Source organism: Dermacentor silvarum, chromosome 7, assembly GCF_013339745.2.
Source record: "Dermacentor silvarum isolate Dsil-2018 chromosome 7, BIME_Dsil_1.4, whole genome shotgun sequence".
In the NCBI taxonomy this organism is placed as follows: Eukaryota; Metazoa; Arthropoda; class Arachnida; order Ixodida; family Ixodidae; genus Dermacentor; species Dermacentor silvarum.
The window spans coordinates 180675891-180692579 of NC_051160.1; the positions used below are offsets into that span (position 1 = coordinate 180675891).

At 48.9% G+C, this 16689-nt stretch overlaps 1 protein-coding gene across 1 annotated transcript; it reads left to right on the forward strand.

The window, feature by feature from the left end:
- The first annotated feature begins 8619 nt into the window (after positions 1-8619).
- Positions 8620-10177, forward strand: LOC125946592 (uncharacterized protein K02A2.6-like). Its single transcript, XM_049670078.1, has 2 exons — positions 8620-8786; positions 9206-10177. The coding sequence occupies exons 1-2, from the start codon at positions 8651-8653 to the stop codon at positions 9901-9903; spliced, it is 834 nt and encodes a 277-aa protein (XP_049526035.1). The 5' UTR covers positions 8620-8650; the 3' UTR covers positions 9904-10177.
- Positions 10178-16689: the final 6512 nt, after the last annotated feature.

The following is a 16689-nucleotide window of genomic DNA, read 5'->3' on the forward strand; positions in this document are numbered from 1 at the left end:
AAAGAATTTAAAAGGAACATAGTAAGTAATTAACATATTCAGATTACACAACGTACGCTAGTTGTTGTTGCATGAAACTTGCGTTTATTAGTACTCTTCAGGATTCCTTTGGGGAGGTGATACCATTCAAGGGCTGTGCGAGGCCAGAAAGAGCTTAAGCAAGTTAATGTGACTAAATCTAATACGTATTTTGTACAGCTGATCAATACGATGCGATATTTGTTGTGACGAGGATACAGTCGTACCCGGACAAATCGAACCAACTTGTAACGAATTATTCTGTATATCCCCTTTAAACGAATTTTCTTTAATCCCCTTGAAAATTTCATGCAAATGTATCGGGCACGCGTATATTGAACGCCCGTTCGCCAGCACATTCGATATACCGAACGCAGCGCCACACGGAAGACCTCATACTGCAAGTCTTTGTGCACTTTGAGGTATTGTGGCACGTGGAGAAGCGAGTGTGCAGTCAGTTGAGCCCCGTCGAGCTGTCCCGCACGCTACCTCGGACGTCAACATTCGCCTTGTATCCAATTTTCGATGCGTCGTCGTGTGGGTTGAGTGCCTATTGACGAGTTCGTTTTCCGCAAGCGATGGCCACTACAAGTGTAAAGAAAAGAATCAGCTTGGATTTTTCAATGAAGTTGAAAGTGACCCAGAATTTTTTTGCGGGTAAATAAAGTGTGCTTGCTTTTTTTCCCCGAGTTGCGTGCATTAAGCGGCTCTCGGATGCACTAATCGGTAAGCCACCGTTTACCTGAGGGCCTATGATTTTATATATCGAATTACCTATATAACGAACTTTTCTTGTGATCTCCTTCAGATTAGATATTTATTTATTTATTTTACCATCAAGCGCGCAGAACTTCACAGAGGGGAGTCGGGTATATAAATAGTAAACAAAATACAAAATGTAATAATATGTACAACTCTAAGAACATCTACAATACACAGGACGAGACAATGTTGGGCTAATACAACAAAAAGTAGGAATGAAGCTACAATGCGAAGAACCGCGTTAAGGAAAAAAAAAAACTTCATGCGTCATGAAATAAGTAATTGTAAATGGTTGCACAAAATAGATCATTGTCCGAAATGGAAACGATATCTGAGGGAAGGTGGTTCCAGTCACTGGACGTGCGTGGGACGAAAGAATAGAAAAAGTGTTAGTGCGGCAAGTAGTACCTTATGGTGGTGATCTAAGCGGACTGAACGATAAGATGGGGTAGTAACGAACTGGGTTTTCAGAACTGGATGATGGCATATCTTATGGAAAAGTGTAAGACGACATGCTTTGCGACGTGAAACAAGTGACTGCAAGGAAGGGTACGTTTCATCGACGTGATACTGCTAGTACGATTGTAGTTGGGTAATATAAAACGTGATGCGTTATTCTGTATCATTTCAAGCGAATAAATTGTGTGCTATTGGATTGGGTCCAAAATGGGGCATGCGTATTCAAGTTTTGAGCGCACTAGTGTTTTATACATTGTTAGTTTCACACTTACAGGAGCTCTACTAAAGTTACGTCGTAGGTACCCTAGCATAAGGTTACCATTGTTAATAACGTAGTTAATGTGATGTTTCCAGCTAAGGTCACTTGTAATATGAATTCCCAAGTATTTATAAGAACTACCAGATTCTAGAGTAGCGTTATTTAGGGTATAGGTAGCAGAGGGCCCGTTAGTGCGTGAAACACGTAAAATTTTGCATTTGTTAGTGTTAAGTTCCATGTGCCAAGTGCTGCACCAATGTGCAATATTAGAGATATCGTTCTGCAGTGAACTAACGTCTAGCCTACTTGATGATTCGCGGTAAACAACACAGTCATCTGCCAAGAGGCGAATTTAAGAGCTCATACAGTCGGATAAGTCATTAATATAGATGAGGAAAAGTAAAGGCCTCAATACACAGCCTTGGGGCACGCCAGAGGTAACAGGAGAGGACGGTGAGCTGGAATCATTGGCAACAACGTACTGTGAGCGATTGCTTAAAAAAATTCAATGCAAGTAAGAATTTTGCTGTCAATGCTGCTAAGCTTGTAGAGTAATAGGTGGTGGTTAATCTTGCCAAAGGCCTTGGAAAAGTCTAAGAAGATACAATCGACCCAGGAACCACGTTCTAGAATGACGTGTAAAGAATGGGTAACGCAGAGCAACTGTGTTTCACATGAGTATGATTTCCTAAATCCACGCTGTGACTTGCTAATGAATGAATTAGATTCTAGGAAGGTGACCAGATTAGAGAAGATTATGTGCTCCAGAATCTTATATGATGTACAAGTGAGAGAAATAGGTCGGTAATTAATCACAGATTGTTTGCTTCCAGATTTATCTAGGGGAACCACCTTCGCCTCTCTCCAAGGACGAGGTACCACACGTTGATCCGAATATTTCTGAAATATTAACACGAAAGTGTTTTATGCCGGGGTCCACCAAGACTTCACTGACGTATTTCCGTCACGGAAATACGTCACGGTATTTCCGTCACGGAAATACGTCATAGAACAGAATACAAAGAAAGAAACCAGAAGAAAAAGTTCCACAAACATGCAAAATTTGGAAATCGAACCCACGACCTCTCGGTCCGCGACGATAGATCGCCGAGCGTTTAACCCATTGCGCCACAAACGCATTTGCAGAGAGCTACACAGACGCGCCTTATATATCTAACACTCCTCCGTGTACCCGCGCTCTTGCTCGGGGCGGTGCCGCCGCCTACGAGCAGAAAAGAGAAGTACTGCATTATGACACTAACGCGCACCGACAGTGAACGCTTCGGTGGTCTCAGCACTACGACGCCTCGATGCCAGCATTCGAAGGGACGCTGGCATCAAGAAGCACTACCAACGCCACCTAGGTGGCGTTCACCGTACTCAGCACAGCGGAGCGTGGCCTCCGCAATTAGCTCTGAAAATGTTTCTGAAGTTGATCGCGGAGGCTGCAATTACGACGCGCTGTACGCGCTGATTTGACTCGGTGACGATTCAGTTACGTGCTTTGTCTTGCGCGTTGTATTAGTGTGTCAGTTACGTGCTTCGTCTTTCGCGTTCTGCTAGCGTGTGCAGCGTAGTGCAGCTTCCATATGCACGACGGTTGCTCATGGTCATCGACGTTGGTAGTCGTGATGGAGGAGACGTGCCACCAGGCGTCAGCGTGGGTGCATCAACGCCTAAGGGCGCTTTAGCCACAAAACACCAATAGACATTATATATCAATGTGCAATAAACATTACACTACTTCTGTGAAGACACGTTTCACTTTCGTGTTCTATACCGATTCCTATATAAGAGGGATCAACCACATTTTTTAAACAAGAAAAGAGATGAGCACAATTTTGTTTCTTTAAGAAATCTTGAATTAATATTGCCCACACCGCAAGCAGAGCACATTCGGATGGGTTCAATCATTTTCACAATGCTAGGCACTTCGATCTCTATTGGAGACATAGGTAAAAAATTGCGCTCACAAAATTACCAAGTCAGATATCAGTTATTGCTGGCATTGTTGTTATTAACAGGCACTCTGGATTACATGTTTATTGTGTCTACGTGTTCATGTAGCAATTGTGTTTGCGTAAAAGACTTGTATTTAGAGCGCGGCATTCAAGAGGGACCTAATTTGCAAGTGCCCAACATTTTCTGTGTGAACATCTTGGTTTTGTGAACATTTATGCTTTGTGAAACCATGTGTTGCGTGGGAGCACTTCGGTTTTGTGAGTATTTATGCTATGTGAACTCTTCGGTTGCGCGAACATTTATTTATATTGCAGTTAAGACTTAGTACATGAATGTTCGTACATGTGGTTATTAGTCCAGTTTTGTGATTTTTGACAACTTTCTGAGGACAACTATCATGTAAGAGAAGAGGAGTAGCCGGCGCCACATATAGGCACCAACATCTCCTGAAGTACATTTAATTAAAAAACATAATTGCGCATTGACAAAGAAACAGACGTGCTAGTAAACGAAACTGAAACATTACGGGCTAAGTTTTTATTCAAAAGTGTTGCACACCTCCCGGCAGGTACGGGAAGGCCATCAGTGTCAACAAGTACAATTTCACTCTTGTTAGTTGTGGCCAAAGAATATGCTTGTGTAGCTGATTCGTAGGCACACCAGCGTTCGTCAGTACCTTGCAATTTTGCCCCGCGAAACAAACGGTCCTTTTTGCTAGAGAGACGCTTCAAGTATGTATTATACCATGCTGCTGAGCTGCTTACAGGTGTAAACTTCTGAGAAATACAAATTTGAGTAAGTTCATAAATTTTGTCAACAAACAAATCCCAGTTTTCCTGTACGGTTCTGTGATCAAAATCGTGTAAGTAAGTGTCAAAAAAGGGAGACATTTCGTGATTAATTGCTTCAAAGTTTGCGGCATTGTAGTCGTAGATTACCCTGCGTTGCTTAGTAGCAGCAGGCGTGCTGCTGTTTATGCAGAAGTGTAACATGCAGTGATCGCTAAGACGAGGAAAGGAAGATACTGAATGAATAGTTTCAGGCATTGATGTCAGGATCAAGTCAAGAGTGTGCGATGAAGTACTGGTAACACGAGTTGGAGTAGTCACCATCTGCGTTAAATTAAAAAGGTTGCAGGTATCAAGGAAGCATTCGCTGTTAGAAGAAAATGGCACGACTGGTGGTAATGATAACGTCCACGCTATGGAAGGATAATTATTATGGCCTAGAATAGTTATTCACGCTGATGGGTACCACATTATTTTTGCATTATTGTTACCGTGAAACTCATGAACAAAGCTAATGTCCGTATCCGGGGGACGGTAACAGACCCCAAAGACATGCGTCTTATTGTTAGCAACCACCCCACACCATATCACTTCCAACGTAGACGTCAGGTTAATGAAGAAAGACTTGAAACGTTTTGAAAAGTAAGCAAATTGCCACCACCCTGTCTTCCATCTCGATCACAGCGATAAATTTGCAATGACTTGGAAATAGTAAAGATTTCAATGTCGCGAACATTAGAATTCAACCATGTCTCGGTTACAGCGATCACGTCGGCTTCACATGAATCGATAAGACCTTCAAAAGCGTCACTCTTCTTCATGATGCTACGAATGTTGGTATACAGCACAGAGATAAGACGCGATGCTTTTCCGCTGCCACTTCCCTTTACTGATTGTTAAGAAGTAGCATTAGAAGTCTGCGCATGTGACAGAGGTGCAGAATTAGAAGATGAACACCAGGGGCGTAGCCAGGGGGGGGGTTCAACCCCCCCCCCTCCCCCACGTACCCACCCTTTGTTCTCGTCGCTTCGCGCTGACATAATTCAAGAAACCGGTGATACTATCACAATTTCATTCCTGGGCGCTTCCGTTTGGGTTGGTAATTTACAGCGAATCATGTCTGCATATGGAAAAAACTGTCACGGTGTTTGTCAAGGCTTTGACACTCTGTGAAGTTTTGGGCGAGAATGTGGCGGCCGCATTCTGAAGCAACAAATGCGCAAAAAAATGAAGGAACAAATGCGGCAGCCGCATTTTAGATGATGGCGAAAACGCTCGAGGCCCGTTTACTTATATTTAGGTGCAGGTTAAAGACCCCAGGTGGTCGAAATTTCCGGTATACATTTCTGCCGCTTCTCATCAGGTGCCGGTTAGGCCGCGCTCGCGCAGGATCTTAGGCTACGTTCATACTTGGTCTCGAAGCAGTCGGAAGCGGCAAAATCTTGCAAAAATCCGCCCACCTAGGCGGCAAAACAGGCAGAAAAACAGGCTGCGAGCCAAATCGGTCTCGGGCCGATTTTTTCGCCATGGCGAAGCGGAAACGCGGCGGAAAGTCGATCTGCTTCACTGGAAGCTACACTAGCATGTAAACAACCGGTCGTAAAATTGAACATGGCACCAAAAGTGTAGCCTGTAATGCTGATCGACGCGATCAAGAACAAGCCCTTGCTCTACGACAAGAGTGTATCGCATCGCACGCATGCGCACCAGCAGTGGGCGCAAGCCGGCATCATGCCGCTGTCGCATGTACGATAGCGCTCTCCCCCTCTTACGGACCGAGTGCCCTATAAATACCGACGCTCAATAAAAGCTGTTCACTGTTGTCTTGACACGGGTGTTGTTGGTTTGATCGACCGGAACAACGGCCGATACATGGTGTCAGAAGTGGTGAAGCCTGCCCCTCACGAATTCCACTAATGGTGGTCACCCGCCGACGGACGTCCTGGATCCCCCTTCAGCAGTCATGGAAAACGTCAAGCCTCCGGAACCATTGAACACATCGGGCGACACGGGAAAAAGCTGGAAGCAGTTCCAACAAAGGTTCGAACTCTTCTTGGATGCAACGTCACCTGAGAAACCAAGGTCGGAAGCAACAAAAACTGCACTGCTTCTAAACGTAGCAGGCGAAGATGCGATAGAAATCTACAATTTTTCGTTCCTTGGGACGGAAAGCAAACATGACAACAAATTGGTCGTCGCCAAATTCCAGGAGTATTTCGGAGAGCAGGAGAACGAAGTTCACGAAAGATACGTGTTTCGAACGCGTGTTGAGCGGGAGGCCGAACCGTTCGAACAGTTTCTACGAGAAGTCAAGAAACAGGCCAGGGTCTGTAATTTCGGTACCCTAACCGATGACATGGTCCGGGACCAAATCGTTTTCGGAACGAACTCCCTGAAGCTGCGGGAAAAAATGCTCAGAGAAAAGAAGTTAACCCTGGAAGGTGCTATCGCCTTATGCAAAGCAGCCGAAACCTCAGCTCGCCAAAACGAGATATGGTCTAGCACAAAGGAAGCACCTGAAGTCGACTCAGTAACTGCGAACAGAAGGGTGGCACGTCAGCCAGCAAGGTGTACCCGTTGCGACCGAATGCATCCGCCAAGGCGCTGCCCGGCATACGGCAAGACTTGTCGTTTGTGCAACAGGTCAAATCATTTTGCCTCGTGTTGCAGAGGGGGAGCTAATATTGGCGAAGTGCAGCAAGGAGACGATGACTTCGACGTCTTGGATGTAGCTGTAAACAGTGCTCCGACCGGACGCGACTGGCTTGTGCAAGCAACAATAGGTGGGAGGAACATTACATTCAAGGTTGACACCGGATCCCAAGCGAACCTCGTGCCTATATCAGTTTATCGCAAGTTAAATGTCGGGACGCTTCAGTCAAACGGCGCGCCGCTGCGCTCGTACAACGGCGGAATTATCAAGCACTGTGGAACGTTCTCGGCACCTCTCGTCATTGGTAACCGGCAGGAAAGAGCACAGTTCTTCGTGGTGAAAAAAGACCACCAGGCCATTCTGGGGTTGGAGGCCAGCGAGCGCTTTGGTTTGATTCAGCGGAACGTTGACACTGTAGCCACAACCACCTCCGAAGAAACAGCCCGGCAGTTCTCGCACCTATTCCACGGAACTGGACGCCTTCATCGGGAATACAAAATTGTGCTTCGCGACGATGCTACGCCGATCGTCCAGCCAGCGCGAAGGGTGCCCCTGTCTCTTCAGCTGCGGCTGCGTGCAGAATTGGACCGAATGGAATGAGCGGGGATCGTGCGGAAGATGAGCAGCCCAACTGACTGGGTAAGCCCATTAGTCATCGTACGCAAAAAAGACGGCAAGCTAAGGATACGTCTTGACCCCAGGAAAATTAACCACAGCTTGAAACGTGAACACTATCAGATGCCTCGTCGCGAGGACATAGAGGCGGAACTAACAGGTGCGAAATTCTTTTCACGTTTAGACGCCAATGCCGGGTTCCATCAAATTCCGCTAGATGAGGATTAATCGAAAATATGCACGTTTTCAATGCCCTTTGGCCGGTATTGTTTTTTGCGGCTTCCCTTCGGCATTTCCTCAGCCAGCGAAGTGTTCCAGAAAGCCCTAAATGAGATATTTGAGGGCCTTCCTGGTGTGCGCGTGTATGTGGACGACGTGTTGGTTTGGGGTGCGACCAGAGAGCAGCACGACCAGCGCCTACGAAGTGCTCTCAAAGCAGCTGAGATCGCGGGACTTACCTTCAACGCCGAAAAGTGCACGTTTGGTGCATAAGAGATTGCATTCTTGGGTGACACGATTTCCAGCAACGGTATCAAACCTAATCCAGAATTAATAGCCAGCATCCACGCGATGCCAAAACCTGAAAACAAGCAGGCAATACAAAGGATGCTTGGCACTATCAACTATTTCAGCAAATATTCGCCAGGCTTGGCGCAGCGGACTGTGCTGTTAAGGTCGCTTCTCAGGCATGACGTACGGTTTGAATGGACGCAAAACCATGAAACAGAGTGGCGGGATATTTGCAAAACTCTGAGCGCAGCACGACTGCTAGCAATTTTTGACCCGAACCTGGACGTAAAGGTGACGTCAGATGCCTCGCAATACGGCGTTGGTTCAGCTTTGTTGCAAAGACATGATAACGGATGGAGACCGGTACCCTATGCGTCGAAATCTTTAACGGCGACGGAACAGCGCTATTCTCAAATTGAAAAAGAAGCTCTGGCGCTTGTTTTTGGCTGTGAACGGTTCCATCACTTTGTGTACCGCCGCCCGGTGACACTTGAAAGCGATCACCGGCCTCTCATTGACATTGCAAAAAAAAAGGCGATATCTGACATGCCACCACGAGTGCAGCGTTTCTTTCTCAGGATTTTGAAGTACAATTACACAATCGTGTTCATTCCCGGCAAACAGATGGCACTGGCGGACATGCTGTCAAGGGCACCCGCTCCTGGAGACGGCACTGCCACGGACACCACCGATGTTGAAATTCACGCCGTCAGCGTGGTGTCGTCACTCGTCAGCGAAAGAACTGCCCTACGCCTCGCACGTGAGTCCGCATGCGACCCGTACCTGAAGATAGTGTTGCAAAAGGACGGACAGGACCCCTCGCGTCTGCGTCCTCCGAGCTTTCAGTCGTGAACGGAATACTTCTCAAGGGGACAAAGGTTGTAATTCCCACACGAATGCGGGCTGAAATTTTGCATAGAATCCACACAGGGCACCTAGGTATAGGAAAATGCAAAGGACGAGCACGACAGTTGGTCTTCTGGCCAAACATCATCTCGGATATTGAAGCGCTAATACAAAAGTGTGCTATTTGCAGAAGGCATGCATACAACCAACCAGCTGAGCCGTTAATGCTTCGATCAATCACTTCACAGGCTTGGTTGCGTGTTGGAGTTGACATCTTTCAATACGGCGGCAAGTACTACCTATGTGCTTACGATTCCATGTCTAACTTTCCAGAAGTCGACCAGCTGCGTGACCTGTCAACCAACTCCGTGACGGAGAGGCTCGGAGCGATGTTCTCACGATACGGCATCCCAACAGAAGTGTGCACTGACAATGGTCCCCAATTTTCCAGCCAGGTGTTTGCCCGTTTCGCTAAGCTGTACGACTTTCAGCACGTGACTTCAAGTCCCCGGTTCCCGCGCTCAAACGGACTAGCAGAAAAAGGCGTGCAAGTGGTGAAAAGAATATTGAAAAAGTCCACCGAAGCAAACGAAGACTTCTGGCTTGGTTTGCTTAGCTACAGAGCCAGCCCCTTGGAAGATGGACGGCCCCCTGGCGAACTGCTTCAACGAAGGCGTTTGCGCACCCCTCTACCTGACTTCACACCGCAGCCAGTAGTACACACAACGAAGCACAAGCAAACAAGTCGGAGGCATCATACCTTGCCCCCCCTTCAACATAATGACGTCGTGCGAGTGAAGGGAACGTCATGGTCAGAGAAAGCCAAGGTAATGGCACCAGCTGGACCACGCTCCTTCTATGTCCGCACAGAGGGCCACAAGACACTACGCCGAAACCGCGAACACTTGCTAGGCACGAAAGAAAGCTTCAGTCCCGACATGTCGGCAAGTGAGTCAGATAACGAACAAGATACCACGCCGTCTGACGGTGCAAATACTCCACCAGCTGTGTCTCCATTGGTGTGCCTATGAACAGCGAGACAACAAAGCCCGCCTCCAACGCTACCTAGGAGATCACAAAGGCAATCCAGGCCACCGGAACGTCTGGCCTATGATGACAACTTCGAGCAAGTCAGCTACAGGCGCTGAAACGACCCAGACTTCTGTAAGAAGGGAAGATGTATCGCATCGCACGCATGCGCACCAGCAGTGGGCGCAAGCCGGCATCATGCCGCTGTCGCATGTACGATAGCGCACTCCCCCTCTTACGGACCGAGTGCCCTATAAATACCGACGCTCAATAAAAGCTGTTCACTGTTGTCTTGACACGGGTGTTGTTGGTTTGATCGACCGGAACAACGGCCGATACAAAGAGTGGCACTAAAACGTACTGTCAGCAATACTCGCGATAGTATTCGACGTCGCGCGACCAGAGGTGCGGCAACGAAGCCTTGGCATGACCCAACTTCTCGCGCTTTTGCAAAACCAAGCGAACCCACCACCGCCGTTTCCGAGGTGTCCGCGTCTTCGGTTTATTCATTGTCCATTTCTAGAAAACAAGTAGGAAGAAGTATTAAAGCCATTTCTTCTTCCATTTCCATGGTAGACAATAGTTAGGCAGATTCCTCGTTGGCGCTCCATAATTCTCCTCGCACGTGTACGGTATGTTGCAGAAGTCGCGGGGTGCTTTTCTCGTCGCGACGATAGATTGAGAGCGTAGGTCTCACGTAGGACGCGCAGGCTTTGGCGAGCCCCAACACAAGGGCCAGCCCGGGTTTTAGCTGTGGTGTTCCCGTTGCCCCTTTGGTGTCTTGGAGGCGCCGACAATACGAAATGATGAAATGTTAATACAACTTGTAAATAAAAGCTATTAAAGAAATATTATCACGCCTCGGCACCAACCAGTGACTCAGCGCTACCGCGCCCGTGTGAGGAGAATTACGGAACGCCAACGAGGAACTTACCGAAGGTCGCAGATGACACGCGAAGTTGTGCAAAATGATCACTTTTGATGACGGGTGGGTCAATGAATGAACATACGGCTCGAAATGCGATAATGAGCGCCACCACGCCGACAAACGTAAGCAGACGAGATGGATCTCGACGAAAACGGCAGCGGCGGCCGCGGCGGTAGCAAAACAAATTTGAACAACTTGGACAGGCGCGGAAAAAATTTTCCGGCCGCTTTGGCCTTTCCGCCCGCTTGCCGCTTCCCAAGTGTGAACGTAGGCTTAGTCTGCGCTTGGTCTGCGTAGGCTTAGTCTGCGATTGCGCCCCTACGGAAGACTGGTAATTACTGTTGTGTTGTTGAATCCCAAACCAGCAATTACGGAAGGCTGGTAGTTGCTGTTTTGTTGTGGAATCCCAAACCAGCAATGTACACACGAAGGGGTTGATGACAGCAGTGAAATTCCCCCGACTCCCAACAGAATGCACGAAACAGACAGCCGACAAGCATGAATTACTGCTGTGCGCGGTACAGCGTAAGTAAACTTGTTGCATGCGCTGACAGTTCTCGTCGGAGTTCACGCGTCCTGAGAAATCGATTATGTGCACTATGCACTGAAAAAGACTGGAGTTCATTCCTGCATCACTAGTACACCAATCAGTCGAGATTCTGTGAGGTACAAGGCCGCTTCCTGTTTGCACCGGCGTAAGTGAAGCAGAAATGAGTTGCACGCACTACTTAAAATGCATACACATGCCATATCTATGCTGTGCGGTGAAATATGCTGTACAATTCTGAATCTGTTGACGTAAAGGCAAATGACGGCTGCACGCTCGCACACAGCGGAAGACAGTGCGGCCCATGCACTTGCCGCAGGAAATGCAACCCTCTCGTATGAGAGAACAGGGCGACGAAAGCTTCGAAAAAAAAAAGCCTTACGTGTTTTTGCACGTATTTAAGTTTTCTAGCGCAAAGACGCAGCGAACAAGCTATTGCTATGAGAGTAGGTAGAGCCTGGTCACACGTGCATTTTCACGCGTATAGCCGTACTTGACTTGTGAAACGAACTTCGCCCCGACGAGGACGACGCCATCTACGCTTAACGGAAATTAACAATTAATGATGTCTTCTCTGATCGCACGGGTCGTCTCAATGATGCGTTTTCGAAGACTGGTCCATTCAGTGGCGCGATGAGAGACCGTTGCTCCAAACGCCCACTGTACCGGTCGTACTTACTGTATTTACTGAGATTACTTTACTTTTTACTTAAGTTCTTCACAAGCAAACGCACACGCGAGGAGGGGGGGGGGGCGGTCCCATGTCTTTGATATACATGTATAAAGTCTGCGTAAACTACCGATATTTATTATCGATCACGTGACGTAGAGGAACGCAGAAGCTTGCCCCCCCCCCCCCCCCCCCCGGTCGGGCCGGTGAACCCCCCCCCCCCCCCCCCGAAAAAAAATTTCTGGCTACGCCCCTGATGAACACGGTCGCGGTTGTGACCAGAGAAAAAGTGCGCCCTATCTTTGTTGCGAGCTCGACTGCCATTGGTGCGAACACGAGCAGTAGTTTCACAAACCTCATCCGTGCTGGCGTCATAGGCAAAATTTTTGTGGTTAACAACAAGCTTGTCGTAGCGGAGCTGACAAGATCTACCGGGCAACGATTTGGCATAATTCAGTAGCATATTGCGTGCAGTTCTTGTCGCCTGACAGTAGTCGTCCGATACCGAGACGTTATGGCTTCTCAACCTCGATCGCCCCATCATAACAAGTTCTTTTATTTTAAATGTTGAAAATTTAACTATTAATTAATTAAATTGTGGGGTTTTACGTGCCAAAACCAGTTCTGATTATGAGGCACGCCGTAGTGGGGGACTCCGGAAATTTTGACCACCTGGGGTTCTTTAACGTGCACCTAAATCTAAGTACACGGGTGTTTTCGCATTTCGCCCCCATCGAAATGCGGCCGCCGTGGCCGGGATTCGATCCCGCGACCTCGTGCTCAGCAGCCCAACACCAAAGCCACTGAGCAACCACGGCGGGTGAAAATTTAACTATGACAGGGCGACATCTTTCATTTACCTATGGACCACCTAGACGATGGGCTCTTTCTATCGCGTTCGCGTCAAGCTCTGAGTACTCGAGAGTAAATTAATGACTGCCTCTTCGGTCGCTTGCCAGGTCTCATTTTTTATCGGGCATACCAAAAAACACCGAGTTATTTCTTCGTGCTCATTAGTTCATTAGGGTTCATTAAAACGCGACAACAAGTCATTTGTTTGAGTGATAGTGCCAAGTGGCTCATTGGTGATCTGCAATTCCCTTTCGAGGTCCTCCGCCGCCTTAGTCCTAGTCTCAACCGACGCAAGCCGCTTTTCAATTTCAGACAGTTTGTTGGTCACAAGTGTTTGGTTCGCTTTGCCCTCATCCATTGCCTTCACTAAGTTGGACCGCACTGCGGCAGACGAATCGCTGCGTGCACTAATATATAATAATATATCCGGGTTCGACTGTATCAGTTTAAGGGCTACAAATTCAAGTTTAGTTTTATTTGAGGTTAGAGTAGCTATTTGATCTTAAGTTGAACATATAAAACGAGTGGAGTAATTTTGAGTTCCAATGAGGTAATAAATATATTGAAATTTCACACATTGGATGCATACTGAAATTTTGTTCCTATTAGTGTTTTCTATAGTAGTAACATGAGACAGGATGGTGGCATTATACGTGTAGCGCAGCAAATAACCCAACGTTCGATCCGCATTGCTACTAATTTAGATATACCAGGTGAGATTAGCGGTAGTAGGTTGACCAGGTAAGATTAACGGTACTATGAACACGTGAATACGTTTATGAATATACAGGCTGTAACTCCGTGTTGTTAAGCAAATACGTCCAAGTGCTGTGTTGAATGGGAGTTGCTCAGATGTTGTTTCTGCTACTTCTGGTGTGCCGCAAGGCTCCGTATTGGGGCCGATTCCTTTCTATTTCTTTAATGCGAAAGCATTATATGCCCCATTACGCCACCGAATATGGCCGACGGCAAAGAGAAAAAACGCGTAAAAAATGCTCGAATTCATGACAAATTTAGCAGGGAGGTTCACGTACACAAAGTGAATTAATACCTTTGAAAAGAAAAATAGGTAACTTTTGATCTGGGTGGCAATCGAAACCGGGCCTCCGGGGCGCGGAGGAGACCCGCTCCATGTCTTGTGAACAGCGGATGTGCTTTACATGCGCTCCGCAAACTTAGTCGCCTACGACCGGATCAACTCATCCTAGCCATCTGAATTTAGTATCATCAGCCTCCGCTTCTCGCCTGGAACCTGCCGATAATAACTTTTCTCCCTCGGAACTAAACATCACCCTCGGAACTAACCTCTAACAACGGCTGGTAATCAGCTCACGACAAGAGAAGCTCGGCTCGTAACTCCCGCCCCACCACTACTCCGAATTCCGCCACTGCCAAGAAATGTAAGCAGCCATCTACGCCTCAAGCTCTGGCGGGGCACCGGCCCCGGAAGCCCCAACTGTCTGCTCTACGCCACCCAAAGCTACCCATCGACGATCATAACATCATCCTCCGTCCCCGTAGCGGCCTCAACCTTCGGACCGTGATCAGCGTTGCGCTTCGCGATGCCATTCTGCAAGCAGCCCACCTCGGACACCAAGAGGCCAAGCCAACGGCAACTCCACTACCTCACTATCAAGTCCGTACTCATCAAAGACACTGCCTACGACATCTACTCCTACCAAGTGGCCCCGGAAGACTGCGCCCGCGATGTGGTCCACGGGCTCCCATTCGACCACTCTTACGAAGACATTCAGGATCATCTCAGTCACGAGCGGAACCCTCCCATCCCCGACTTTAGACGCATGGGCTCGACAAAGTCCATCATCATCCTTTTCGAACAAGACTGGGTGCCCAAGCACATCTACTACTCCTCCGTACTCCGTAGGTGCTACCTCTTCAAAACGAATATCGAGCACTGCCTGAACTGCGGCGCACTCGGCCACCGCGCGGATGTGTGCCCGGCTCCCAAGCAACGCCGCTGCCCCGCTGCCCCTAACCTAACCTAACCTAACCGACTACTTTAATGAATGCTGGCTGCGCGGCGCCCTCCCACCTCAAGGAAAGGACGCTAAGGTAGTTTTAATTCCCAAATCAGGCAAACCATTCCTTCCCGCTAATCACCGTATCATCTCCATTACATCCTGCGTGGGCAAGCTTATGGAGCACATTCTCCAGACCCGGCTGACCCGGTATCTGGAGAACAACAACCTCTTTCTTTCGTGCATCTTTGGTTTCCGGCCGGGCTTGTCTACTCAGGACGTGTTTTTACAACTCCAGAACCACATCCTCGACTCCCCCGTGGGTGACACCAAGGCTATCCTCGCTGTCTACCTAACAAAAGCTTTCGACAACGTTACCCGCGCAGCCGTCCTAGAAGGCCTCCTCACCCTGGGCGTACGCCAGCGGATGTACAGTTACAACCGCCACTTTCTTTCCCAACGCGCAGCCACACTCACCCTGGGGGACAACCGGCTTTCCCGTGTCCCACTGGGAGCGCGGGGGACGCCTCAGGGTGCTGTGCTGTCTCCTATGCTCTTCAACATAACCCTTCTCCAACTCCCCAACCATCTCTCCCAAGTCCCCGACATACGTTTCAGCTTCTATGCCGACGACATCACTGTCTGGGTCAACCGAGGCAGTGATGCCGACATGGAGCACAACCTACAGTCGGCCCTCAAAATCATCGACTCGCGCTGTCGCGCGCGCGGCCTAGCCTGCTCCCCTTCCAAATCAGAACTTTTCCTCTACTGCCCCAGGCGGCACGACCCCGTAAACCTCTCACTCACGATAGGGAATCATCCCATTCCCCTAGTCTCTAAGATTCGCATCCTGGGCCTCCTCCTTCACTCCCACGGCGCGCACGGCGACACCATCCAAGATCACCATACCAAAACCCAACAAGCCACCCGTCTCATTCGGCGCATGGAACATCGACGCTCGGGTTCACGAGAGCGGAACACCCTCCGCCTCACCCAAGCCTACATCACGAACCGCACGGCGTACGCATTTCAATACCTCCTCCTAAAGCAGAAGGAGCGGGACCGCATCAACGCGCTCGTCAGGAGCTGCACGGCGGTCGCCCTCCGCCTACCCCCCAGCATCTCCACTGCCGGGCTCTTCAACCTCGGTACCCACAATACGTTTGAGGAGCTGGCAGAAGCAACCCTAACAGCACAGTTTACTCGCTTGTCGGGTACAGCGGCAGGCCGCACTCTACTCTGTCAACTAGGCATTACCCAGATCACCCATCCTACTGAGGTGGTCCCCCTACCTCCAGACCTATATTCCCCTCTTGTAATTCCTCCCATCCCGAAGAATATGCACCCCGAGCACGACGGGAAACGCAGGGCAGCCCGCGCCAAAGCGCTACACAAGCAGTACGGCGACAGTTCAGAGGTAGCCTACGTGGACGTGGCAACGTATTCGTCGGGATCCCGCATGGTCCTCGTCGTCGCTAACAATCAGGTCCGATTACTCGCATCTGGCTCATCATCACGACTCATCCGAAACTGCAGAGGAGGAAACCATTGCACTCGCTCTCATCTCCACCTCTCCCACTAAAATTCTTTCCGACTCAAAATCCGTCCTATCAAATTTCGCCAAAGGCTTAGTATACGGCACCGCGGCCCGGTTGCTACGCTTCTGGCACCCCACCCGCCCCGTAACCCTTATTTGGACCGCCGCACACGCAGGCCTCCCTGCTAACGAGGAGGTCCACTCCCTCGCCCGAGGTCGTACTTTCCGGGCCGGAGTCGGACCCCCTCCGCCAGCCCTGAAGCGTCTGCTTACCT

Coding starts and splice junctions, on each gene's coding strand:
- LOC125946592 (XM_049670078.1), top strand. CDS start 8,651: ATGGCACTGGCGGACATGCTGTCAAGGGCACCCGCTCCTGGAGACGGC. Junction 8,787..9,205: donor AACTGCCCTACGCCTCGCAC/GTGAGTCCGCAT, acceptor CTAACTTTCCAG/AAGTCGACCAGCTGCGTGAC.